Source organism: Epinephelus lanceolatus, chromosome 13 (genome assembly GCF_041903045.1).
Source record: "Epinephelus lanceolatus isolate andai-2023 chromosome 13, ASM4190304v1, whole genome shotgun sequence".
NCBI lineage: Eukaryota > Metazoa > Chordata > Actinopteri > Perciformes > Serranidae > Epinephelus > Epinephelus lanceolatus.
This window is the reverse complement of record NC_135746.1, coordinates 31338048-31365611: the sequence shown is the minus strand read 5'-3', so window position 1 is coordinate 31365611 and position 27564 is coordinate 31338048. Positions and strand designations below refer to the sequence as shown.

The 27564-nt window shown below is 40.8% G+C and overlaps 2 protein-coding genes across 2 annotated transcripts in view; one reads left to right on the top strand and one right to left on the bottom strand.

The window, feature by feature from the left end:
* The window catches only part of aig1 (androgen-induced 1 (H. sapiens)), a 34221-nt gene extending 18187 nt beyond the window's left edge, over positions 1-16034 (top strand). The window contains exons 4-6 of the mRNA XM_033648172.2: positions 12085-12200; positions 12696-12862; positions 15387-16034. Of these exons, the coding sequence (XP_033504063.1) occupies positions 12085-12200; positions 12696-12862; positions 15387-15406 (303 nt within the window). The 3' untranslated portion in view covers positions 15407-16034. The remainder of the gene's footprint in view (positions 1-12084; positions 12201-12695; positions 12863-15386) is intronic.
* A 6987-nt stretch (positions 16035-23021) lies between these two features.
* Positions 23022-25679, bottom strand: adat2 (adenosine deaminase tRNA specific 2). Its single transcript, XM_033649114.2, has 6 exons — positions 25447-25679; positions 24646-24750; positions 24052-24202; positions 23849-23955; positions 23530-23602; positions 23022-23148 (listed from the first exon to the last, which is right to left on the bottom strand). Exons 1-6 carry the CDS (start codon positions 25531-25533, stop codon positions 23120-23122), a joined length of 552 nt encoding a protein of 183 aa, XP_033505005.1. The 5' UTR covers positions 25534-25679; the 3' UTR covers positions 23022-23119.
* Between the last annotated feature and the right edge of the window lie 1885 nt (positions 25680-27564).

The window sequence follows — 27564 nt, the reverse complement described above, 5'->3', positions numbered from 1 at the left end:
TTCCTTTATATCATTAAAAACGAATGCCAAAAGTTAATTCTTTCACTACTACTTTATATTACTATTACTGCAGCTTCATGTTTTGCTCAGAACAGTTTTAATAAATCATAAGTTGAAATAAGGTGTAAACTGCGACGTTAACGCAGATGAGTGCAGGATTAGCAGGGAAACATCAAATTTATTCACTTTACATGGAGCTACAGTTAATACTGAATTATGTTAAATGTTTGCCGAATGTGTAAGTATCTCTTAATAAGTCATCATAAATCATAAATCATCTTTAGAAGGAGCAGATGTTCACTGTAAGCTAGCTCGGGTCATGTTAAAGTTAACAATATTATAATGGAGCAATGCAAGCTAACTGCTAGCATGCTTGGTTGAAAAGGAAAAAAAACAATGCTTTGAGATGGCAGAGGTATGATCACATAATCCCGTCTGAGCTATAACAGGTGGTGTGTTCCACGTTTTATTTCCCAATTGCTCTTGGAAAGAAGAGTAGAGTACTGTCAACAAACTGTTACCATTAGAAATCGCCGGTTTTGGTTCAACACCACAAGTTGCACACATAATTCACGCAAGGTCCCTTGTCACAAGGAATTGTAAAAACTCATCTCTGTCAAAAATGGATTTGTCTTATTTTCCATGGTTAAATACTTCTTAAGATGTCCCTATATAATACCTATAATTCCACGTGGAAGAAGACAGCTAATCAACGTGCTAACGTGCAAGCTAGCTAACACTGTCTGTTCGAATCCTTAACTGTAACAGAATATAGTAACTTTCACCACTGCTCATTTTAGAAAGCACACCACAAGAAAACATATTCTTTGTTTAGATTATGAAACGGACCATAGATTGTTGTTTCTGTCAGTGTGCTAATGTTAGCGAGCCCTTCTCGTGCCTGGAAGGAACCAATCTAAACTCACATCATACAACGTAAACAAAGAACATTTTTTTTTTCTATAATCAATAGTGGGGAAATTATTGTATTCTGTTGTGAACAAGGAGTTAATAAGCAGATAGAGTTGGTTAGCTAGTTAGTTAGTTAAAAGTTGTCTACTTCCACATTTAATTATATTATATAGGGAAGTATTAACCAATGAAAATAGGCCAAATCTACACTTGACAAACCTGAGCTTTTACAATACCTAATGACAAGAAATTATTTTACACCATGAAAATAATTCAGTTTATGTAAGCCTAATACACATGACTCTACTGAGCACCCAGCAGTGACTACAGCCTAAATATCAGGGCCCGTATTCACAAAGATTCTCAGAGTCCTCTCAGAGAGCTCCTAACTTAGCCTAAAAATTCCTAGCAAGGGATCTTAGCTTAAGAGTGATTCAGGAAGTTTCTGAGAGCAACTCTGAGCAAGGAGGGGACAGAAACTTTTATCCTACTGAGGAGGTGTGGTTGACCCCGTTGCTAGGTATGACACAGTCTTCTAAAAGCTGTGATTGGTTGTTACAAAAAGGAAAAAAGAAAAAAAAATGCGCTCCTAGTAATGAATGGACAGTGAAATCAACCGATCATAGAACTTAGACTGTATTAAGAAATGTGTAATCGTGAAAATAATTTTACGTCATGATAATGAAACTCAGCAAAATTAAATTAATTGTTAAACAGCTTCAGAATGTTTGAATGTACTTCATTCACATGCCGATTATGATATTGATTTGCTTATTGTTATGTTTATTTGCCATGCTGGTAATTTTACTACTTGAAGGAGCTATATGTAAGAAATCTAAAGCAAATAGTCATAAAATCCTCCTAATATGTCACAGAGACTAAGGAATAATGTTCATATAACATACTGATCTCACCGACAACAATAGTACAGCCAGAATATTCGCATTTAAAAAAATATTTTACGGTCCGCAAATCATGTTTATGTTTTGAATTTGTGTTTTGGCCTGTTGCGCCACCCACCGCCGTCTACTAGTCACGCAGTCAGTAGAGTCTCAGCATCAGTTAAAGTTACGACTGAGCTACAGCAGCACGGCAAGCAGCATTAGCAGTGTCCCAGTACATAGCATTAGCAGCCGGCTCCTCCTCAGCTGTATCCCGGCAGCAGCAGAGAAGCCGGACTTGCTCAAACGGTCCACTGGAAAACCGAAGATCAAGGACGCGGCGACGCAGCCCTGCCACGGCAGCCGCCCGTGGGCAAACAAATCCGTCTCCACCGTGCCGCTGTCCAGCAACCTCGAATCTGTAGGGGGGGGGGGGGCGGACACGACTCGCAGCAGTATTTTGAGTTTGAGTGCAGGAACCGTTTTGGCCACATTCTTACATACAGCGCCTTTAATCTATTTGATATTAATGGTGGACGCAGACTCAGCTGTCAGCAATTACTGTGATTGCTCCTTGTAAAAGCGGTTTGATTTGGCAGAATGACCAAAACAACGAATGAAATGGAGAAAAAAAGAACGAGAAAGCCGAACTGGACAGAAGAGCAGTGCCTGCTGTTGGCACAGCTCATGGAGGAGAACAAAGGATTTTTAAGAGGGAAATTCGGTCCCGGGATCACGGCACAAGGGAAGAGGCAGACTTGGGAGCGCATTGCCTGACAAATCAATGCCTCGTTCCCTCTCCTTTTACGCACAAGCGATGAGTGTGAGAAGCCCTGGTACGTGCTGCAATCCAAAGCGGGCATTATTGCGTTACTACGCTGGGTGGGAAAAGTAAGCTCATCCCTGATGAGGTCAACCACAAACATTCTCCCTGCACGATCAAGCCGGTAGCGTCTTATTAAATCACTGTTGTTCAATATACGGAGAATATCTGTCCTTCCTCTCTGTTTTTCCGCCATCTTCTCTGTTTAAGACACTCTTAGGCTTCTTAAAAGTCCTCCTCCCTCCTCTTAACAGTTTTTCACCTTAGGAGCTCTCTTAAGGCCTAAGATGCTTTGTGAATAACTTTTATCTTACCAAGGAAAAATTCTAAGAAAAATCTTAGAATTCGAGGAATTCTAAGACAAAACTTGTTTCACCACTGAAGATCATAAACCCTTGAAAATAAAAACGACTCATTGCAATCAGTTGAGAAATAGAAACGCTGATTTTGACCCCATCACTTTTTCAAAGCATAATTTGTTTAAAACAGTATTCTGTGAAATAGCTTGCACCAAAAATTGTTAACTAACAAATGAAAACGCTTTGAGAAAGGTTTGTTTACTGATTTTAAAATGACTCAAAAACGTGCACGCAGCAAACATGACCAACAAATTCTTGATACAGTTTCTACTTGTCCAAGTTTTCTTTTCTTTCTCTGTGAACATGGCAACATGTGAAGTCTCTTGGTTGATTGGTTTGTAAATTAATTAAAATGAATTAATGTGTAATTGATATATATATATAGGTGCCACATGCACATTTGAAGAGGTTACTTCTCCTAATAAAAGAGGAGGGAAGAGTAACTCATGCCTACATGTGTTGACTCAGCAGAGTGAGTGAGTGAGAAAAGCTGATCTACAGGAGAATAAATATCCTGAAAGCATTATAGAGTCACATTGCATTACGTTCCATATATTTTTATATTTCTAATTGTCACCTTTGTGTTTTCCTTTACTTACCTTAACTACCTTACTTAACTTACCTTGACACTCTTTGCTCGTGTTAGATGTATTCATATTCATTCATACATGTTTCTTTTAGTTAGTGAATCCCAAACATGAAGAAATATACTTTTACAGGCTGCATGTCATGACCAAAGATTAGACAATAGTCTGAAAACAAACATAATTTCATGTCGTAGAATTTAGTTTTGTCTTATTTCCTACACCAACTCTCGTCTTGAGAGCGCTTTCTCTCTGGTGTTTCAGTGCAAGACTTTTCTCACATGTTTTGTGTGATGAGCTGCAAGATGTTCAGAAAGGTTTGACGTATTTTGCTCATTGTTGGTGCCTCTGCTTAAAACTGAGCACTGCTTTCTCCACTAAATTATGTGATTCAGGGGTGGGGTCCCCTCTGTCCAATGTTGGTTACCAAGAGAACACAACGAACCAAAACAAAACCTGTTCTATAACCTGTTTTTTTGGGTTAGTGAATGTGACCTAAACAGAGTCCTAACAAGTATAGCAAAACCAGTATATGTGTGTGTGTGTGTGTGTGTGTGTGTTATTGTTTACCCTTGCAGTTTATAAAGGCATACCCACACATGAACCGACACACACACAGCAACACATAGCAACAGAGGATTAGTCTCACACTGAGACTGATGCCATTGACCTGTGACACACACACACATGGACACACTCTTCTTTCCTCTGTAGTTTAGTTATAAAAGCTCTGCTGGCTGAGGATCAGCTGTTTGTTAACATCTGGTGAATCACTGTCGGGTCCACACACACACACACACTGTGCGCGTGCACACACACACACACATGGACAAACCTGGGATCTGCAATTAACCTTCATCCCTCGTGTGCTCTGCTTGCTTTGTTATCACTCTCTGTGTTTGTGTCTGATTCATTTGCTGTGTTTTTTTTACCTTGTGGATATTTAGTGACTCACACAGAATGAAGCAGCAAAATAATCATTATTAATCCTCCAAACAACAAATAGTAAACAAATACCAAAGGCTTTTTAAATGTAACATCAGCTGTTGTCAATTGTTGAACTAAAAGTTGACGTGTCTGCTATAAACAAGTGAGATCATTGACACATTTTTGAGGTCATTTATTGAGAGTTGCTGCTGTTTTGGAGATGAGATGTTTAAATTGGGAATGTTTTTTGGCTGTTTTTTGTTTTTGTTATATTATAGAAACTTTAAAGGGACAGTTCACCCCAATCCACAGACCTTGTTGTGAGCAGTTTCATGTAGGAACTATTTTCTTTCTAACAAACTACATCCTCCAACCATATCATTGCGCATCGTGCAGCGTACATCTACTGCTAGCTCATCTGCCACCACTGAGCTAACTAATGTCGCAGCTCAGCCAAGGATGACGCCAATACTGTTTACATCTTGCGCTGTCATGAGCACGAGCCTCTCGCCCATGAGTAGATGCACACTTCCTTCTGTGTAGTGATACTGTTGGTGGGTGTAGGTTGGTAAAAAGAAAATAGTTCCTACATGAAACTGCTTACAACAATGTCTGTGGATTATCTTGAGTAACTGGGGCATGATTTCTGGAAAGAGACATTTCTATAAGTTTTTCAAATATATTTTTTGGCACTTGGAGCGCCACAAGCTGAGTGCCATCTAGTTCCATTATATTGGAGAGAATGCAGACATCTCTATGGCTGATGTCTCCAACACTCGCACTACAGGTAAGAGGAAAAGTATGCGTTTTTGATTTTGGAATAAACTGTCCTTTTAAAATTGGACCAGTCATATACCTACAATGTTGAAATTCTCCATAATAGTTGCAGGGCAAGTACAGCCTGACAGACAATGACATTTTTAAGCCTAATACCGATCAATGTTTGAGAGTTTACCAAATCCAAAACTGCTGTACCGCTGTCATTTTTGTACATAAACACTTACCTTAAGCAAACATCTTTTAAGATGATCCCTTGAATTAGTTTAGTTAAAAATATTCTGATATATTATTAAATATTCTTACTGCAGTAGACATTTTACAGTTAAAAATAAGCTTTGCATTCCCATCTGGTGGACAGACTTTTTAATTGAGACACAGTTTCAAATGTACTTTAAACATATTTTTGGCTTTCCAGTGCAGTTCCTTTCACACAACTACCACAGAGAATGATTTACTGTGTCTGCAGTAATCTAATATCTGCTGATTTATCACTTAAACTCTAATCAACCCTTAAAGGGCAGATTAAGTGTTGCAGCAAAAACAGAAGGACAGGTTTATAAGCATTAAACATCTGTAATAAAAAGGCAACAACATCAGTGTTTTAGAATTAAAGAGAAGAAATCTTGGTATAATTGTCATCAGTGAATCTCCTGTACAAACAAATATAATGTTATAATATTGGAGCATCATCAACAGCCTGCCGCTCTTTGCTTAACGCTGACATTAAATGGCAGGAGTGCACACTGGTGCTGCGGGGCTCAAATACAGACACAGTTTCTCGGAGTGTGTTTTGTTGAAAGAAAGTGGAACAGGATTGTCCCTCTGTGACATGATAAGCTTCTTAAGTTCGAAAACTGTTGAGAAAAATGTCAACAGGAGACTTTCATTTGGTTTTCAGGGTTCAAGTGGAGTTCAGTTTAAAAACCTTTATCGGTGCAACAAGCTCCGCATCAGCTGCTGCTCTCTGGCCTCTTAAACTCCGAAGCACCCACTAGTGGATTCATCTTTATAATCTTGTGTGATGAAGCCAAACGTTTTTTCAAAAGCCACAGAAGTTTAAATTCTACTGAGGATACAAACGTTTCCAAAGATACCAAAACTGTCAGTCTGACTTAATAGAATATTCCCATTTGATGTTATGGTGCAGCTATGAAAATAAGGTGTCATGGGCTGGAATGTTACTCAATGTAAGCTTTAGAGAAGTGCTGGAGCAAGCAAAAACAGATATTATCATACAGCTGGGGAATCTAAATTTAAATAAACTAAATGGGGAAAATAAGCTGGACTTTCAAAATGGACAAGGTCAATCATCGGCTAATCTGTTGATTATGTATTTTGTTTTTTGTTTCATCTGTAGAATGCCAGAAAATGTTGTAAAACATACACCACATCATCCCCTGATCCTAGGTGATGTCATCAAATGTCTCATTTTGTCTTACTAACAGTCCAAAACCAACCTGATCACCAGAAAAAATGTTGGCAACGTACGTTTATGCAAACCACAAGTAGGTTACATTGCGACTCTATTAGTGAATACATTGAAACCTTGCGTTTCAACAGTACTGTGGGCAATGTTTGGTGAGGTTTGTGTCACAAAAACCACTTGGTTATGGTTAGGAAAATATATTTTGGCTTAAAATACGCAGTTTTGGGAGCACTATCTCAGCAGGAAAAGCAGCAATGTCTCTCTAAAAATACAATGGACTCCGTCGATAGATCCGTATGAGACACCCACATTTGAAGCCTATAAAGCCAATTAAAAAATCACTGACAGGTAGCTACAATGGCAACATTTTCTTCTGGCGTCTGGGCTGCAAAAACCCAAAGATATTCAGTTTACAATAATATAAATCACAGAAAAACAGCAAAGAATCCCTTCACACCTGTGCACATCTGACCAGGTGTTGCATAAATTAAGCAAAATGTTGGATTGTTGATTTCCAAGTTAGAAAAACATTGCTGACCACAGACCTCCTTATCCAAACACCAGAAAGGAGCATTTCTTCTAGAGTCAGAGCTCTTTAGTAATTCTAGTTGTTTTTGTTAAAAATTTCAGTCTCTCTCCTTTGTTCCTTGTCTCTGTACATTCCTGACTTTTTCTTGGCTTGTGCCACCTAGGACAAACTTGGCAAGCACAGTTATTGGTGGACCCTTGTCATTTTCCCACCAGCGTTTGTTGGTCTTGCTAATGCTAATGCTAATGCTAATGGTAAAGCAACCAGCAGCTATGTGTGAGAAGCACAAACTGGGGCTACAGTTAGTCAGCAGTCTACCTTTTATAATTGCAGTTGCTACCACAGACAGTCAGCATATGTAATAGATCTCAAAGTCTGAAGCAAATTTTGAGCAGAAGAAGCTGTTTTGACACACACTATGAACACTGTTGGAAAAATCAACTGTATTAACATAATATGCCAACAAGAATCTCTGCAGTGTTGCTTTGTTTGGCTCTCACTAAAAGTGATGCGTTGCAAAGCGAAGTTCGGTCCTGTTTCAGCTCACTAGAGTTTGCAGGTCTAGCAGACTAGCACCAATAGGCTGTAGGGTGGGTTTATGCAATAAAGCTTTGGTTGAAGTTTAACTTAGGTGCCTTGCTCAAAAGCAACATAACAGCAGGTAGTGATGTGGGGACAAAGTTTCAAAAGCAATGTCATTCCATTTGATTTTGGTGTAGCTTCAACTTTCAGGTCACATTGTGTGCTTCTTAAAACCGTCCAAGAGTAAACCTATTTCCGATGCATCCACTTCGGTTGTTCGTCGAAACTGGAGGATATTTGACCCAGCGAAACCTGCCCTCAGCCATGTGACCCCACCCACCCCCAGCTGTGTATCTCTGCGTGAAATGGTTTGTCCCATTTTTAGCCCCAGACCACAGGATCGAACCACCGCTGTTTGCCGAAGAGGGGGGATTTTCCACAGAGGCAGAAAGCTGGCTGCTCGAGCAAAACCGCAACCCTCGGGGGGGAGACAGACAGAGAGAGAGAGAGAGGGAGAGAGAGGGAGAACAACAGAGAGACAGACCTAGAAACAAAAATAGAGAGAGAGGGACAGCGAGAATAAAGAGAGTATTATTTACGAGCCGCGAGTCCTCTCAACAGAGACTAAACTTAAACACGACCGAGAGACTGGAATTCCACTGAGGCTCACTGGGTAAAAGTGCAGCATCAGGACGTTTGTGTGTGTGTGTGTGTGTGTGTGTGTGTGTGTGTGTGTGTGTGTGTACAGTATAATGATGGGAGGGAAACCTAGAATTTAAGACCCCAAGAGAGAGAGCTATTCTGTCCTCCTCTGAGATGCTGTTACTCTTGTTAGTTTGCACATACTTGGCATCTTCTGGCTGACCTTTTAAATCCTCAGAGGGAAACCAGAGATGCCGATTGGTCAAAGAAAGGTTGTGACACAGTGACTGCCTCCTTTGGTGTACAGTATACAAAGGACTCCTCTGTATCAGATACACACAAGTTTGATTTTCCTGTTAAATCCACTGAGAACTGTCACAGAATGTCTTTAAACGGGGTGACAGTGATGTCAAAATACATGAATATTCAGTTTCCCTTCAGATTTATAGTCTTGTCAAGAATTTAGATCAACATGAGGCACTGAAACTCACCACAGAACCCAAAACTTTCACTGTAAAACAATGTAGAAATTCTTTTTACTCCAGAAAGTAAGTTGTTTTGAGCCTTAAAATGATACCCAGGCTCCCCTTATAGAGGAGATGCCCTGTCTCGCCTCACCTAAAATATAAAAGACATCATTAACATCAGAGGAAACTACTACATTATTACAATGTATTAAATATACACTGAGACCCCTTCACTTTCCAAACACTTTATTGTGAGGTAAATTAAAATTTTTATGGATAAATTTGCCATTTTTCCCTCACAGATCTACACTCAACTCATAATGACAGTGACAAACTTCAAGAAGTATTCTTACCCTTTGTTGGTGCCTCTGAATTTTTATCAGGTGCATCATGTTTGCTTTAATTATCCTTGACATGTGTCTGGACCTTGATTGAAGTCCACCTGTGGCTAATGGAATTGATTGGACATTTTAAAAAGGCTTGCAAGGGCCAAGGAAGAGGAGCAGTTTTACACAGTAGAGAATGCATCGACTTGAAGTGGCTTAATGTTTATATTGACCTGAAAGATTTCAACCCAAGCTTGAAATACATTGTAACCGGAGTAGTTGCTATTCCAAGCCTTTTTTTTTTGTCCTCGGTGCCTCATAAAGTGGATTCATAGGTGCACATTAAGGGGTCAAGGTGTAGTTTGGGAGCTTATGCATATGGCTGCCATAGGGCCGTACACGTGCTGCGTTTTTTGTGCTCTCAAATCCATTGTTTTCAATGTGGACGTGCAGAAGGTGCACTAAAATGCAGGAGCGACCGTGTCGCAACACATAAGTGCCTGATTTTCAGGGCATGACAGCTGCCCCTAGATAAACAGAGTACAACTTTTGGAATGAAGCAGCATGTACCGCATGTCGTGTGACGAGGAACAACCAACCACAGCTGGCAGAGATCTTTCCCTTCTTCCTTAAATATCAGTCTGTGGTAGATATGGAGAAGGAGTTGATCATTTTAGTGCTGGGCTACCCAGAGCTTTTGATCTGTCCCACGGGCAATATTTTAGGCCTAATACACACTACAGAACAATGCCTTGAAGATGATTAGTGCTTAGTTTGCTTAGCAACCACAGATGCAACCTGCCTTTGTGCTCTTGAAAGTTGGCACCAGAGTAGCATCCAGCGCCCGACTTCATGTTTTCCAGGCGGTTAAAGGCATGGCACGTGTATGGGCCCCATATCTTTTTTGCAGATGACCGGCATGTCCTCAGGAGTTAAACTACAGTTGAGGCTACAGAGACAACAAGAGCTCTGATTGGTCAAGTTTCTGATGCTGTTGGAGACTGTTGAGAGTGAAGGCAACATAAAACAAAGGTTCAGTAATTGTCTCATTTTTGGAAACTGTCAGTGCTGCAATTTCACAGCGACACTCTGCTACTGTAGGCAAACGTTCTGTAATGACACAATACAAGCTACTGTGCACTAGTACATATGTGTAATGTGATGACAATAAAACATTGCTGAAGACATGCAGCCCTGGGTGCTTTAATGCTAGGCCTAAGTGGACAATTTCAAATCTGAAGGAAATAACTGCTCAGTGTTTGAGTCTACTTAAAAGATAGGATCAACTCTGGATAAAGACCAAAACCTGCCGTGAAGAGACATGTCTATATTCTACAACCTGGACCCTATTTTCCCATGTTTTTGTGTCTATGTGACTAATGGGAACAACATTTTTTAAAATTGGTCCAGTACTGAGCAAGAGCTAGCAGCCAGCAGCCGACAGCAGCAAAACAGACTGCAATTTAATTTTCAGGACAAACAGATCCGGTCAAGCGAAAGGTAAAGGAGAACATTTTGTCCGCAGAGAAACAATATGAGCCTGTCAGTGGCAAAACCAAGCATGTTTAATGCACGTACATTGACAGTGCTCTATTGACCCGAGTGGTTATATGCAGCCTGGTTTTCGCTCAGTACTGGACCAATTTAAAAAAACTGTTGTTCCCATTAGTGACTGAGACACAACAGCATGGGAAAATAGGGTGCAGGTTGAAAAATACTGAGGTTTCCCTTCAACACTGCAGCATTTCCACCTTAAACAGCCCAACTTCATCAAACCAAACACTTCATCATCCTTTCTAACCATCAGTCTGGGAACAATTAACAGATGGAAGAATCCCAGTGGTTGTTTTTCTCACCGTAACATAACGAGGCCGGGCGGCTCGACGGCTGGAGACAAAAGAGCTTAGCAGTCTGACTTCGCCCAGGGTGAACAGTCTGACACACATGCACACGCACACACACACACACACACACACACACACACACACACACACACACCTACAGCTGTGCTCCTGAGAGTGCAAATGAGGTAAGAGGTCTCAACTCTGCTGAGACGATCATGCCGGTTGTGTGTGTGTGTGTGTGTGTGTGTGTTTGTCTGTGTTGATGTGTGCCTGTATTTTGTATTTGAGTGCCCCCTAGTGGACAAAGACAGTAGTTCACGTGAAGTCAGTATATATCAGTCTATGTATTCCCCCTCATTAGTGAAAGTCAAGATTCACCTGAGAGCAATTAATCAATTCTGGACACAAAAAAACAAAAAAAGTCTCACAGGATGCAGTTGACAGTTGTGCAGAATCATTTGCATAAATGTGCCAAGGCATTTGCAATTTATTAAAAAGAGCGAGAAATTCCTTTTATGATGTGCACAAGCGATTAGATGAAGTGGAGGTTGAACAAGTTTCACTTCCGATCTGAGAAATGCACCAAAGCAGGCGAGACGTACTGTGATTCCCGATGTTAAATTGAAAACAAGACAGCTGTCGAAAGCATGCAGGGAACATTGGCTGAGGGTTGAGGGTATACATACTGGTGTGTGTGTGTTATCTCCACTGCTGTGTGTGTTTGTTTACTGCCGTCTGATGGTGAGTCACAGCAACACCGATTAAGCACAATTCTCATGTGTGTTTGGGCTTCACAGAAAATAGCAGCACATGCCATGACCTCCATTAAATGTGTTTATGTGTTTAGGTGGATTACACAGGTGTCTGAACACATACACACACACGCCTTATATAGAGGTGAATGAATCATTAAGAGAAAACAAGCTGAGATCCAGTAACCATTGGAGCTGAAAGTAAAAGGTTGAGATGCATCCAAAAAGTTCAGTTTGTGGTTTTTCCCTTTTTCAGAAATGCAACATTATGTTTATTATCTATCCTTTTGTCTCTGCTCTCCTCTCCTAGCACACCACTGTTCTGCCCTTCATCATCATCGAGATGCGGACCACCCACCATCGGTACCCCAGCAGGTCGTGGGGTCTGGCAGCCGTGTGCTGCTTTGGCGTGGGATACATCCTCTGGTACTGAATGTTTCTTATTTCCAACACTCAATAAACACCACATACACTGTTCATCCAGGTCATGGTTAAGTAAGTAGCAAAGTGGCAAGTACATTTTGTAATATAGGATAATTAATGTGTAGATTAGTGTTCTTTAGACTGATTTATTTGTTGGTATTTTATCTACATTAAGTTCTACTTTGTTTAGTTCAGGAGGAGTTGAGGTGCTAAAACCAAAGCTGAGGTTTATTTACTTACCTTATAGTTTAGTTGGATGTGATTTTGGTTTATTTTTTGTGTTGGGTTCAGTTCAGGTTTATTCACTCACAGGTCCAATTTATCTTTGCGAGGCTAGTTTAGGCTTTATCTAGTTGAAGTCTGGTTTAAATTAGTCTGGTGTGGTAGAGTTTAACGTAATTTCAGCCTAGGTGTCTTGACCACTAACTGATGTCACATAAACCATGTCCAAAATGTACTCTGAATGCATGTCAACTTTCTGTGTCCCTGCCTGCCCAGGACGTGTTGGGTGCACCAGGTGACAGGGGTGTGGGTGTACCCGGTGCTGGAGCGCATCACTCCGCTGGCTCGAGTCGTCTTCTTCAGCGCAATGACCGCGGTGATTTGTGTTTTCTACACCCTTGGGGAAATCCTCAACAGCTACATCTGGGACCAGCCACACACAGGTACACAATGCATACGCAACCAAAATGGTTATAATACACACATGGCATTCAGTCAATTAACTGTTAAATACACAAGTAGTCTAGCGGGGAGGCTTACACAATGATTATGGGTATTTGTAACTTGGACCTTTTTATTTAAAAAAAAGGATTGCATTTTAAATTTAAACTGCAGTTTAGAGCTTCACATTTTGCCTCTTCAACTCACACATGTACAGGGATAAATCAAACTGTCATTAAAAAGCTGTTGAATCCGTATATTGTAACAAAAATAAATAAATAAACACAAAGCACAGTGTAAAATGGTTCTGTTGATGTTCATAGCAGGTAGTTTGACAGAAAACAAAATTTTAAGTAAAATTAATTACAAGTAAAGATTCAATAGCATGCTTGGGCCGATTTGTAAGAGCAGAATAGGTTCTGGTAAAGCGAGTGCAGATACTAGAGCAAGTGAGAGGAAATGTGAAACTTTATTTGAGTGAGAAATAGATAATCCTCTCTTTATTCCTCACATGTAGAAAAAGGCTTGTAAAATCATACTTGGCCAGAAATACTCAGGATACCCAGAGGCTTTCTGCACTCTTGGACTGTGTACTTCAGCAGAGACACACACTTAACTGTTTGTTGAATTCACAAGAAAGCTGCTTTAAGAGTAACTAAATCCCCACAGCAATTTTTCTAAGTTGAAAACCAATAGGTCCAGAGCTTGACATTGGAGTGCAAAGTATGTCAGTTCTACAAATTATGTTATAGACCCTTTTAGGGCCGATGTCACAACTCCTTCTCCATATCTACCACAATTGTTAGCTGGACGCAAAACACGACTCTCCACCACAGGGCTGTAGGCTACATAGGAGTCTTAAAATGTCGTCTTGTTGTGTTCTTGGGAGCCAGAATAGAAGGAGTCATGGCTCAAAACTTAAATTTTATCCCATTGCAGCTGCCACTGTGTTAAGTGTTATCATGTCCACCTCATCAGAAATTGGGGAGGTATTCAGATTAACTTTTTAGCGCATTAGCTAACGTTAGCTTCAGTAGCAAAACAAACTGGAGGAAACTGTTCAAGTGCCATCCTCCTTTGTAAGATTGGATAGCGCTCCGAATTTACAAAAGGTCCAGCTTGTGCCAGAGTGCGCTCCGATACTTGGGATAAGTATTTCTGAATGCACCGCTCTCATCATCTTTCTGCATTGTCTAAAATAAGCCAACAGAACGCGCTAGCTAGCACTAGCTAATGTCTGTGGAGAATTGTTTTGCCTCCAGCTAAGCCCCGCCCACCAAAAAACATCATACTGTTTACTAACAGTAACAGGGTCTGAAAAAAATGCATAGTGACTGCCCTCTACAGGTTGAAAGGCAGTTGAATTTTGTTATTGGCTGATCTGGGACCAGTTGGTCAGCTTTCATTACCAACTACCCTCCTCCATCTTTTCCCTGTTGCCACACCCTCTGTAAATTCAGTGTTTCCGACTGTGAAGACTGCGGCCAGCAGTGGTCATTCAGTCAGTCAGTCAGTCAGTCGAAAAATATAAATCTTCAGTCAATAGCACGGGCATTTTATTTGCTTCAATCATTGAACCCTACCAGCATATATTTGGAAGGGATGTCTGTGTGAGACAAGAGAAATAGAGAGACAGTTACTACGGTTGTTTAATGGCACAGAATTACAGCAGCCAGCATACTGACACTACACCACTCTTTATCCTCTTAAAACAATATGCACCACCAACCAATAAGACTTTATGATCGCTTTAGAGGTCCCGTTTTTGTTTTTTTTTCTTTCCATCTCTCTTGTTTACTGTGCTAGTAAATCTCAATGAATTACAGTCTTCTTTGATGTTCATTGTTTGAATAAAATGAACTGAATGATTGCATTGTGAAGAATGTTACCGCGCTAACGATGTGTGTAACATATGTCCATATTGATGGGGGAGGAGGCTGTGGATCTGGAGGTGGCGTGATAGAGTGACTAGGCGTGCCATAGCCCCCCTCCCAGCCCTGCCCATTTTCACGTACCAGGGAGGCTTTTCAGCCAAAAGTCTGGGATTTAGTTGCTCTTTAAAAAAACTGAGCGTCTGAGGTCACATTTTGACTTACAGATTGACAAAAGCTTGAATCTCGCTCAAAAGTTCCATCGTTAATAAACTTTACTCAGACTTGTTGGTCAGTCTGAAAAGTGTTAGAAAGCAGAAACAGACAAAGCATCTGCCGACCAGCCGCCTCTTTCCCAGTCTCTCTCTCTCACACACACACACACACACACACACACACGCACAGACACACACTCGCGCTCTCCCCCATCCATCTGCTCAGCAGGTCGGCAGGTAGCACTCCACCCACACCAAAGAGAAAAAATCTGTGTCTGTGTGTGACTTTCTAGACGAGAAGCCTGCAGCTTTAGTCTCTAGTTTTACTCTCATTTAAAATACCTCCCACACACACACACACACACACACACACCCCTCTACAGTCTGCTGACTTCACAAAGTTCACTCTCCTTTCTCTCCTCTCTGTCTCTTTCTCCCAGAAAAGGTCAAAGGTGAGTGATCTTCTCGTGACTGTGCGGGCATCGAAGTCAGCCTCGCCCAGACAGCAGAGGACGAGTCGTGCCCCGCCCACCCAGGACAGCACAAGAACAGAAAACAAGCGACCTCACCAAAAGTGGAAAAGACCATCTACCATTGAACTGTACTCAATAACAATAACATAGGAGATCATCAGTTAACTGTAAATGTAGAGAAAAAGGTGACAAATGAAAGCGAGTCAAAACTCATCTACTGTTTTTTCAATTTATTTTATTTTATTATTTTTTTTTCATTTTTATTCAGTGGCAGAAACTAAGCAACCGTGTTGCATCTGGCTTTGTTATGTGACGGACAATGGACTAAACGCACAAACATACATTTACACAAAAACATAGGACTTAAACATCGACATACTGCACACACACACAAGCATAAACACACACACATTAACAGTATTTGTAATTTGCTTTTCTGGTATGAACTACTTATCAAAGTGAATGGATTCTTTCATCAGCTACTTGGAAACTTGGAACATCAATAATGTGTTGAACATCATTATTATTCATCCTATGAGTCACACTACATGTACGGAGGCAACTAGATGTTGGTACAAAATCAATAAAGCTTGAGTGGCAAATATTTCCTGTCAGTCAGTCCAGTTTGGATCCCTTTTTAAATTGCAACGAGTCTCCGTGGAGTTTTAATTGGATGTGACGGGGCCCCATAGCACCTGATAAAGAGTCTCAGGTAAGATGAGCAAACACACTGCATCTTCATGAGTCACACACATATTACGAGACGTCGCTGCTGCCTCATTTATTTTGACGAAACAAGTGTGAACAAGTGATTCTCAGCATTAGAAGGAAATGATTCAACTTCTGTGTGACTGTTATCTGACTCTAAGTGAGACAGGTGAAAAAATAAAGACACACAGAGAATGTCCTCATCACGAGTGTAACATCTTGGGATTAGGATGGTTAGATCAGTGTGTGACCTCGGCACCCAAAAAAGGTACACTGACACACTGTTTCTCAGTATTCATTCATTTATATCCGTAACCACTTATCCTGTTAGGGGTTGCGGGGGCACGCGAGCCTATCCCAGCTGACACTGGGTGAGAGGCAGGTCACCAGACTATCACAGGGCTGACACATAGAGACAGACAACAATTCACACTTACATTCACACCTACGGGCAATTTAGAGTCACCAATGAACCTGCATGTCTTTGGATTGCAGGAGGAAGCTGGAGTACAACATGCAAACTGCACAGAGGGGCTCTTCTTTGAAGGGCAACAATGCTAACCATGGATCATCGTGCTGCCTGTTTTCATTAGTTGAAGTAAAAGATCTAAGACTTTTTTGAGACACACAAAAGGCTTATTTTTCTCAGATTTTGTGCACAAATTTATTCGTTATTTTTTGAACACACCATTGTCAAAATACTCCCTCCACCTGACAGGTGTGGCATATCAAGATGCTGATTACTGTGACCAGCCCAGGGCACACCTGTGTCATAATCATGCTAATCATGCTGCATAATTATCATTCTTTTAACTGTGAAGGAGGTTTTACTGAAGCTTAACCAGGTACTTTTAGTTGCCTAAACGCAGATCTTTACCACACAGGTGGAAAACAACCTAATTTAGCTGTTGGACGGGATGACTTGTTGATGGACTGTGCTGTAGGCAGACAGATGGACAAGAATACATACAGACAGGTCAACAGTGAAGATACTGAGATGCAGTTTGACCGAGAAAATAAAGTGACAACAGACATAAACAGATAGTTGGAGATGCTGTTGAGATCACCATCTGTTTAAAAGATATTCTGTGTCACTGCAACATGATCTTATCCCTACTCATATTTTGACGCTTGGGCAGAATTCCCTGGTGTCAGGCTTTTACGTGTTGATCTTCACACATGGGGTTGGCATTCTCTACTCAACAGACTAGACTGATAAAATAACCAAATAACTCAACTCTGATTTTTAGTTTTACATGAACACTGGCCTGCTGGCTCAAAATGCTGAGCTTATCACCACCAGCCCTAATCAGACTTTCTCACTCTTTTATGACATCTGTTGACGATCTGCTCATGACTAAAAGTGTATGTCATATAAAAACTAATGCAATGGTCAAAGTTGTCATATAGTATATTTAAGGTGTACTGATGGAACGTCATCAGCTCATGCATTAATTTATTGATTCATTCAAGTTAATGTTCCACCTTAAAAGTCGCTGGCAGTCGGTCCAGTGAATTCAGTTTTTTTTTCTCCGACTCCAGCTGCTGCAAGAGGCAGCAAAACATCCTTTCATTTTATAGTTATAGTCTACTCATAAAACTGAGCTTCAAAACCAGCCACAACTCAGCCCTGAGCAGAGTGATCGTCTGCTATTGACCAATCAACGGACTGCAGTGTTCACAGCTCCACCTTTTAGTACCAGATCTGTGTGCTAGGTACCCCAACGGAGGGGGGACCAAACATGGGGACAGTACGGAACAGTTCCATTGGTACCATCCACAATTTTTCCAGGGTGAAAACGGAACTGTACTATACCTTACTGCTCAGTGGAAACGGGGCTTATGTGGATACAGATCCTAATAGCGACATGGATGGCTTTACATTGGAGTTGGTTGAGATGCCAAAGTGTGCAACAGAATAAAACCTGCGTGCAACTATTGGATACTAAAGAGGGAGTTTTTTTTTTTACATCAAACTCGCATTGAAGAAGAAATTCTGTACCCCCAATTTTCTTTAAAAACAAAGTTTAGAGTTAAGAACCACATCTTATCTTTATTCCCAATGTAATGTTTAATCCAGTTCAACTTGAAAATTATATAGAAGAATGAAAATCACGCACATCCTATATGCATGTCACCCCACTGCAACTTGATAAATTGGTTAATCGCCATTTGAATAAATAACATTTTAGCTTGGTTAGCTCTGATCTTATGATATCCATGTTTGTGTTTAGAAGGGATGGACTGAGAAAGTACCATTTTTGACACCCTGTGAGTGAGACCACGCTGGTCACGAAATACTCTCCATAAACTGGTGACTGAGGCTATTCTCCAGAGTGCTGGCAAGTGAGTGTGTGTGTGTGTGTGTCTCAGTGGAAAGCTGACAATCACAACATGAGACTGATGGCCTCAGATTCATCACTGGATGGATTTCACACACTCAAACACTTACATGGTGGCTGGGTCACAGCAGTGAGCGGGGAGAGAAATGTCTTTTAAAATTTAGCCAAATCCTCCTAACTGCTTTCCCAGCTCTCTGTCGCCATGGAAACCCAAACTTCAAATGCAATTAAGCACACAAAATGAACAGCACTCACACATTCACCGCTCTCTCCAGTGGTATCCTGTTAGCTGGTGTTCTCTGCCTAAATAAAGCAGAGCAGAAAAACACGCAGACCCGTGCTGTCCAGGTATGAAGGATCGAGTCTGTGTCTGAACTAAACAGAAGCTGATTAAAGACAAAGACAACTGCAAAGAGACAAAAAAAGAAGAAGAATGCAGTGGGTTTCTCAGGGTAGAAAAGATGTGAAAAGAGAAAGAGGCAATGAGGAAGTAAAACCAAGCACAGACAGAAAGCAAGGCTCTTCTGAGTATTTATTCCTCCCCGCAGCGCTGAGCAGAAGGGTGGAGCAAGACTAAGACCATTTTCTTTTCTTCAGACTGTAAAGGTTAAAAGAGTGAAACCACAAAACACATCTACACAACACTTTCTGTCAACACAAACCAAACTCCCCCCGTCTGTTGTAGGGGATTACTAATAAAAATTAACTGTGTTTTCTCTGGCAGTGTTGTTCTTTCACCTTTACACAATATGACATCTCATATTACACCGCTTTCCTTTTTTTGCTCTGTGTGTGTGTGTGTGTGTGTGTAAATGTGTGTGTGTGACTCCTCTAACTGTCAGTTTGGAAAGGAGAGTTTGACACAACACTGTTCATTAGCGGTTAACAGCTAACTCTGCACTGCTGTGTGTGTGTGTGTGTGTGTCGTCTCTTCATTAACACGTCAACTCCTCCACTCTGAGGTGACACATTAAAACATTCTGGAATATTCTGCTCTGCATTAATTAGCATAGATTTACATGCTAACGAGCAGAGAGGAGCTGGACCCCGGCACGTGTTCCAGTTGGAATAAAACCACATTTCTGATTTGTGGTGTATCTGCGATTAAACTGTCCGTAGAAAATACGGAGGGAAATATGTTTATGTGAAATGTATGCATGTGTATTTATGGTAAAGCTGTTTCACATGATGGATTCATGGGTGATTTTTTTTTTGCACGGGTGAGATAGGTTGAACTTTATTAATCCCCAAAGAGGAAACTGGTTTGCCACCGTAGACAGAGACACAGACACAATATACACAATACACCATTTACACAATAGATAAACACCAGGAGGAGTCATTAAAAGTAAGCACATATTTCCATTGCAACAACAATAACAGGGTCAACAAAAGAGTGATAACTGCGCATGCATTTCACACATCTGTATAAAGAGGAAGGTGAAAAAGGAAGTATACAATGTGTTGAAGAAAGGAACTGATATGGTGACACATTAAAGGAAAGGAGGAAGAAGGGGCAATCAAAAGAACAAAAGAAGGTAAAATGACTGCCACTGAACCATTGTTGTTAGAAAGTAAAAAATGAAAGAGGGAAGGAAATGAGATGAAAGAATGAAGGAAGGAGACGGGCAGCAAAGAGGGTGAAAAGGGAAGTATAAAAAAAGTAAGAAACATGAAGAGCTAAAAGTGGACAGAGGGAAGGAAAGGGTGAGAAATGAAGAGACAGAGGAAGGCAAGGAAATGAGATGGAACAAGGGTAAGATAGCAAAGAGGAAAGACATAAAAGAATAATAAAACAAGATGAGCCGCTGAAAGATGGAAGGAGAAAAGGAAGTAGAAACAAGGACAAAAGGGAATTAAGGAATCAGTTGAATAACAGGTGCAAAATCTCAGTAGCTGCAACCACATCTGGGCATGCATCAACATGTTCGTACATTCACGCACACAGAACCTGACAAACACTCATCACGCGTCCAATGATGCCTTCCTACGACAACTGGTTCATGAGTTATGAAAGGGAAAATGGCAAAATTGTGGTGTGTGTGGGTGTCTTTATTTTAAGTGCAGTCATCTAAAGTGAAAGTCAGGAGTCATGCCTGTTTGTAAGGGCCCTGACACACCAAGCCAACGGTCAGCTGTTGGTCAATGTCAGGCTGTCTGTAAGCATCTGTCACCCTAGTATTTGAGGTGTGTCCCGCACTGTTGGCACTAGTCAGCCCTTGTCGCCTTTTTCGTCCGATTCAGCGAGTTGAATCGGCATCCGAGATGGCCCGTCAGTAAATAAAATCACTCTGATTGGCAGTTCAGTTCAGCGCACAGGAAGATAAGTAGAAGTGAGGAATGTAAACAAAGAGCTAAAGTCAGGAGGGAGTGAGACCAAAACAAACTTGCGACATAAGGCAAGATGTTGGTGAAGATTCTCAGTCATCCAGGTCATTGTAATCATAAGTGCTATATTGTAGGCAACTGGACTTGCTTGTGTTTCTTGAAGACGTTTCACCTCTAATCCAAGAGGCTTCTTCAGTTGTAAGAGACTGGTGTGGAGTTCCTATGGACAGCCGATGTTATAGCACTTACATACATACATTACATACGGTAAGATTATTTGTCTTTAGCCATTGAATTCTTTCTAGAAAACATTGGCATGTGGGGCTCATGTGGGTGGTAAATGGGCTTAAATGGGCCCTATATGGGATTGTCCATGGGTTCAGTAATGGCCCCATGCCAGCTGACCACATGGATGGGTTTACCCAAATGGACTATACATGGGTTATGCTAGGGCTACCTGGGTACCAAGTGGGTTTGGGCCCAACATGGAGATCTTATCTGGAGCCCACTTGGGTAAAATCAACCATGTGGGCATTCAGTATGGGGCCAATGTAGAACCTGTGGACAATCCCATATAGGGCCCATTTTTCAACCCAACCCCAACATTTTGTGATGGTTTGTGTTGTCGCTCACGGGCACTGGATTGTGTTGTTCATGTGCTAACTGGCTAACTAGCGTCAGGATGATCTTACGGTTTCCCTGATTGGAAGACGATTACAGACGACCATCATCTGCTAGTGTGGAGAGTTATTTCCTCACATGGAGGCACAGGACATATGTGCTAGGTGGCCGTTGGCTGTAGTCTTTGCGGTGTGTTCATGAGCAACTTTTTGGCCGAGACACGGTGATGTCAGGCGATGCAGCTGGGGGTATCCATCTTCCTAACTAGCTCTCCGAAGTCATTTCAGTGAGTCTGGGCCTTTAGGGAAAACTGTGCCTGGCAAAGGGTGGGGAACTTTTGTGGACCACTGACCAACAGAAAGACCTGTGGAGCTTCGGTCCACGGCTAAAAACAAACGGATACGTCACTGAAGTCACTGAAAAAGGAAATGAGGAAGAAAAATGTAAAAAGATTAAAACAGGAGAGAAACACAGGGGGAAGGAAGAGGCAGGAAGGAAGCACAAAGGGAAGCTGTAAAAGAAAAAAAAACAATAAGGAGGAAGAAAAGGAGAGAAATTAAAAAAGGAAGGAAGGAAGGAAGGAAATAAGCAGGAAGGAAGTGGGGGAGGAAGGAAGTTGTCAGCCACTAAAAGGAGGAAGGAAGTGTAGAAACACGCTAACACACTAAAAAGAGTCTTTCACATGGTGTGAGCAAAACAAGGTGAGAAAGAGTTTAAAAATCTCTTCTTCACGTTGTTGGAAAAAACAGCAGGACACCTGAAACACACGCACACACACACACACATGGACAGATCACAGATGTACTCGCCCACACACTCACTCAGCACACTTTCTCCGACACTCAGCACACGCACACTCTGGCAAGAATTTACACACACAGTTTTTTGAACTCCTCCCACCTGCAGACACTGTGAACACACACACACACACACACACTCCAGCATGCCACAATATATGTGTGTGTGTCTGGGAGGAAGTGAAACGACAGAAAAAGTCTGAATTGTGTCAGCATGTGTGTGTGCCTGTGTTATACGAGCAGCTGTGAAGGTCACTCCTGTTGCGCTGTTAGACACACACACACACACACACACACACACACACACTTCCTCGCTGTTTCTCACACTTTCTGTCTGTCTCATTCTCAGACAAATAGGTGAACACAGGAAGTGGTGTGTTTTACATTTATAGTTTAAGAACAAACAGAACTGTGTGAACAATAAAGGTCAACATGGCCGAGGAGCCAAAAGCAGTCACCTACAGACACTGCTACAAGAAACTGAATTAAATTTTGCTTTCTCTTTGCTGAATATTTGGACTTTCTAATGTTGATAATCTTCACTTTTGTTTGTTTGTTTTGTTTTTGTTGTTGCAGTATCACAAGCTTATCTGTTAGTGGTTAAGATTTCACAAAAAGACAGAGTTGTAGTTCATGAAAAGCTGATATTTTGGAGGTTTATCACTATAAAGTGAGTTTCATTTATCTTGTGTAGATGTTCAACACTTTCCCTTAAGGTGAAGTTAGTTGTTCTACTGCTCCCCTTGCTGGTAGACTGATTGTAAAGCAACTAATGATCAAAGAAGTCTGCATGCAACACCCAGAAATGTCTTTAAAATGTCATTTATTAAATTACAAAAATAAAAAACGTAAAAACAAGCAACATGAAAGCTGAATCTGCAACTGATTTGTCCGGGAAACTCAGTCAGTCCTTCCTTGTTTTTGGTTTCGGGGCTGAAACAGACAGAAAGTATGAAACTGTTAGAGAAAGGAAAAGAAAATTGAGAAAATATAATAATGCCAAAGAAAAAGAAAGAAAACAAATTACAGTAAGGAAAAGTTATAAAAGAAAGGGAAGCGTGAGTAAAGAGTAAAAGTAAAGAAAAGACAATAGGTGAAAGGATGATGGAGGAGTAGAAAAGATAAAAGGAGAGGTGTAATTAAAGGAGAAAGTGATGAGAAGATGAGAGAATAGATCACAAAGGGGATACAAAAATGAGAAAATGGAGGAAGAGAAAATATAAGATGAGGAGAAATGAGGAGGTGAAAGAGGGGAGAAGAAAGGAGAAAGAGAGAAAAGGAAGAACAGAAGAAGAGGAAACAGTTTTTAATCACCGTTTGGATTCTCCTGTTTGTAGAAAGTCTTCAGCATCTCTACAGCTTCTTCTGCTCTGTGACCTGAAACACACTGAACATACACACACACACACACACAAGATACACAATCATACACACTATACGGCCAAAAGTATGTGGACACCCGTGTATGACAACTAAACAAGTTGTTCCAAAATTATGGGCATTAATCTGCTGCTGTAACGGCCTCCACTCAACATCGACACATGAGCACAGTGTACTTTACAAGGAAAAGACACGCACGCATAAAACATGGCAGGTGGACGAACATAAAAAGACATCAGGGAAAAGCACAGACCTTGAACGTGGTCCCAGTCTGAGGTAAGTCTGCAGAGGAAACGTCCAGGACTGAGCCGCAGCCTCCGAACCGCTCGTTCCTGCAGCCGTACACAACAAACGGGATATCTGACAGATGGTAAAGAAACAACAACTGTCATCTATGATCTCACACACACACACACACACACACACACACACACACAGAGGTAGGTAGAAGGATACTGAGCAGGCGCAGGGCTGCAGCACACATGATGCACGGCTCCACGGTGACGTACAGGGCTGTTCGCTCGCACACGCTGCTCACATCCAGGTTGCTGTGGTGACACCAGTCCAGGAGCTGGTCTAGGGCCACCATCTCAGCGTGACGAGTGGCCTAACACACACACACACACACAAGATTTAAAGCGTATTTGCTCTATAAACTGTCTGTTTATGAATATTGATTAGTGGAACTTTAAATCCCATTTAGTGATCACGTAAACAATGCAAGACATTCAATACCCTCCCTGTGCCCTTTAATGTAAAGCTCATTAAGTTTACATGTAACTAAATGTGCTGTGTATATTAATAAAATTGACTTGCCCCAAATTGTTTGCCCGAATATGAAGTTACTGTGGTGGTTTGGAGACTGCACAAGCTCATACATGACTGACGTGATGAGAAAACCAACAAACAACAGAAATTTAATTTCATGCTATGTTAAGTAAACTTATAGATTTCTACGTGGGGCTAATTGTCAAGTTTTCTCAGCCATAAAAATAGGACAAAAGTCAGAGTTTGTTCAGTCAAAGGCAGCACATTCTTCATTTTTCCTACATTTTTGGTCTCGTTGACTTCATTCCTTCCCTTGCCCACGACTTCATCGTTGTAGACCATCAGACATCCAACTGGCACCTCTCCATTCTCCAGAGCATCTTTGGCCTGCAGCAACACATTTACACCAGGTCAACACACAGCAACTACACACAGACTTTCAGGTAGTATTGAGAAGAAAGAAACCACACAGAAGAAACTCGTGGAGGCATAAAGCACACATCTTTATGTAGATTAGGGCTCTGACTACCTATTAGTTTCATTATCATTTTTTTTATCTATTGTTTATATTTCCTTGTTTATTTTTTTGCTTCTAAAATGTATTGTTTGTCCTTTTTTTGTTTATTCATACATTATTTTTGCACTGTAACTCTTTAATACTTCTACTACTACTACTACTACTGCTACTAATAATAATGATAAAGCTTGAACTGGCAAATGTTTGGCACATTTTCTAACATATTTATTGTCAGTCATGTAAAATGATAATTTCTGAACATATTTGGGACTCATTTCAAGACTTGCTGAATTTAAGGAAAGCTAGAGATTCAATATTATAACACAATCGATAGTGAAAACATACAGCAGCACTCCTGAAAAACACACAGCTATAATTAATAAGTAGCTAAGCACTTTTTAAGTGGTAAGGCATTTCTGTCATTAAAAATAATTCATAACGTGAATTTTGGCAATTATTCAAAAACGGCATATCATAAAAATAATCATAAAACAAAACTCAGATGACGAGTTAGTTAAAGTAACTTGGCTGAGATGTGAACGGAATAACAGTCATTTCTGACTCACCATGTCAAAAGCGCTGGACATCCACTTCTCAATTTCCTCATCACTCGGGTTAAAACTCTCCGCTTTACCGCCCTCCTCTGTTCCCATGGCAACTGTGGATATTTAGCTTAACTTAACAAACGTCATACTATTCGCATATGATGAGGGTTTGTAGCTTATTTCTTCGTTTTTAGTTACAATTTCGTCCGCTATAGTCTCCACGCCACTCACCCACACCAGTAAGGGGGACGATAATATTGGACGGACCAGTTCCAGACATGACCAATCGAGCTCCTCACAGCACCGCGGATCCCCACGTTCATGCTGACGCTTTCGTGCGTCAAGATGACTGCTGTTAGCTAGATGTAAACCGGAAATGAAGGGATTTTTCATAGAAAATAAAAGCTTATCTTCTGTTAGTGTATTTTTTTTTCAGGCATGTTAACTCATCCAGGTTTCAGGCTTTGGTCTACTCAAGCTGATTACATTTCATTGTGAAATCCTGTTTTGTATAATGACTATAATAAAACCTTGAATCCTTGAAAATACATAGCTTTACCCAAAGTAAAGTAAGTTATTGCGCTCCTGCCATTAAAAGGATGTAAAACAACGGCCTCAAAAACTATGTGTAATATTAACATCCCCTAATGTCCTTTACATTCCATTATGTTTTACAATGTTTTTCTACACCTTGAAATTCTCTTTTGATTAGCCTGAGAAATGTACGTCACCAATTTGGTTATTCTATGATAAACTCATTGTAGTTTATTTTTGTGCAAATGGGGTTAAAAAGATGTTGTCAAAATGCATGCATTACCTTACCAACTATATCACATCACCTTTTAAAAAAAATAAAAATAAAAATAAATAATAATAACATTCAGTCAGTGTTTGGGAACTGAGGACACTAATTGTTAAGGTTTTGAAGTGAAATTCTTTCCCATTCTTGCTTGATATACAACTTTGGCTGCTCAACAGTCCAGGGTCTCTGTTTTTGTATTTTGCGCTTAATGCACCACACATTTTCAATAGGAGACAGGTCTGGTCTGCAGGTAGGCCAGTCTAGTACCCCCACTCTTTCACTCAGAAGCCATGCTGTTGTAACATGTGCAGAATGTGACTGTGAACTGTCTTGCTGGAATAAGCAGTGATGTCACTGAAGAAGAAGTCATCTGGATGGCAGCATATGTTGCACCAAAACCTGTATGCTCCTTTCAGCTTTCATGATGCCTTCACAGATGTGCTGTTACCCATGATGCCATGGGCACTAACACACTTCCATACACTCACAGACGCTGTGTGATGGTCCTCTTTCTCTTTATCCCAGAGGACACAACATTCATGATTTCCAAAAACAATTGGAAAATGGAAAATGTGGACTCTTCAGACCACAGCACACTTTTCCACTTTGTGTCAGTCTATCTCAGACGAGCCTAGGCTCAGAGGAGTGGGCGGTGTTTCTGGATGTTGTTGATATATGGCTTTCACTTTGCATGGTCGAGTCTTAACTTGAATTTGTAGATGCAGTGATGAACTGTGTTTACCAACAGTGGTTTCAAAGTGTTCCTGAGTCCATGTAGTCATATCCTTGATACAGTCATGTTGGCTTTTAATGCAGTGCAGCCTGAGGGGTCAAAGGTCACAGGCATTCAGTGTTGGTTCTCGGCCTTCACCCTTACATGCAGATATTTATCTGGATTCTCTAGATCTTTTGATGATATTATGGACTGTAGATGGTGAAATCTCTTAATTCTTCTCAACTGTGCATTGAGAAAGGTTGTTCCTACACTGTTGAACTGTTTGCCCAAACAGCTTTTCACAAAGTGATATTTCTTGCTTGTGAATGGAATTTAAAGGATGCCCTTTTCATACACAATATGATACTTTGCACATTTCAGTCTTTTGTTGGCCCTGTCCCAACATTTTTGGAGCGTGTTGCAGGCATCAATTTCAGAATGAGCACAATAAAATGTATCAGTTTGAACATTAAATAGCTTGTCTCTGTACTCTATTCAAGTGGATATAGGTTGAAAAAGATTCCCAAAGCATTCTGTTTTTATTCACACTGCGTGCCAAAATTGAGGCATTTAAAAAAAGTGTTCCTATGACATTACTTTGTCCACCAGTGAGCACTGATAG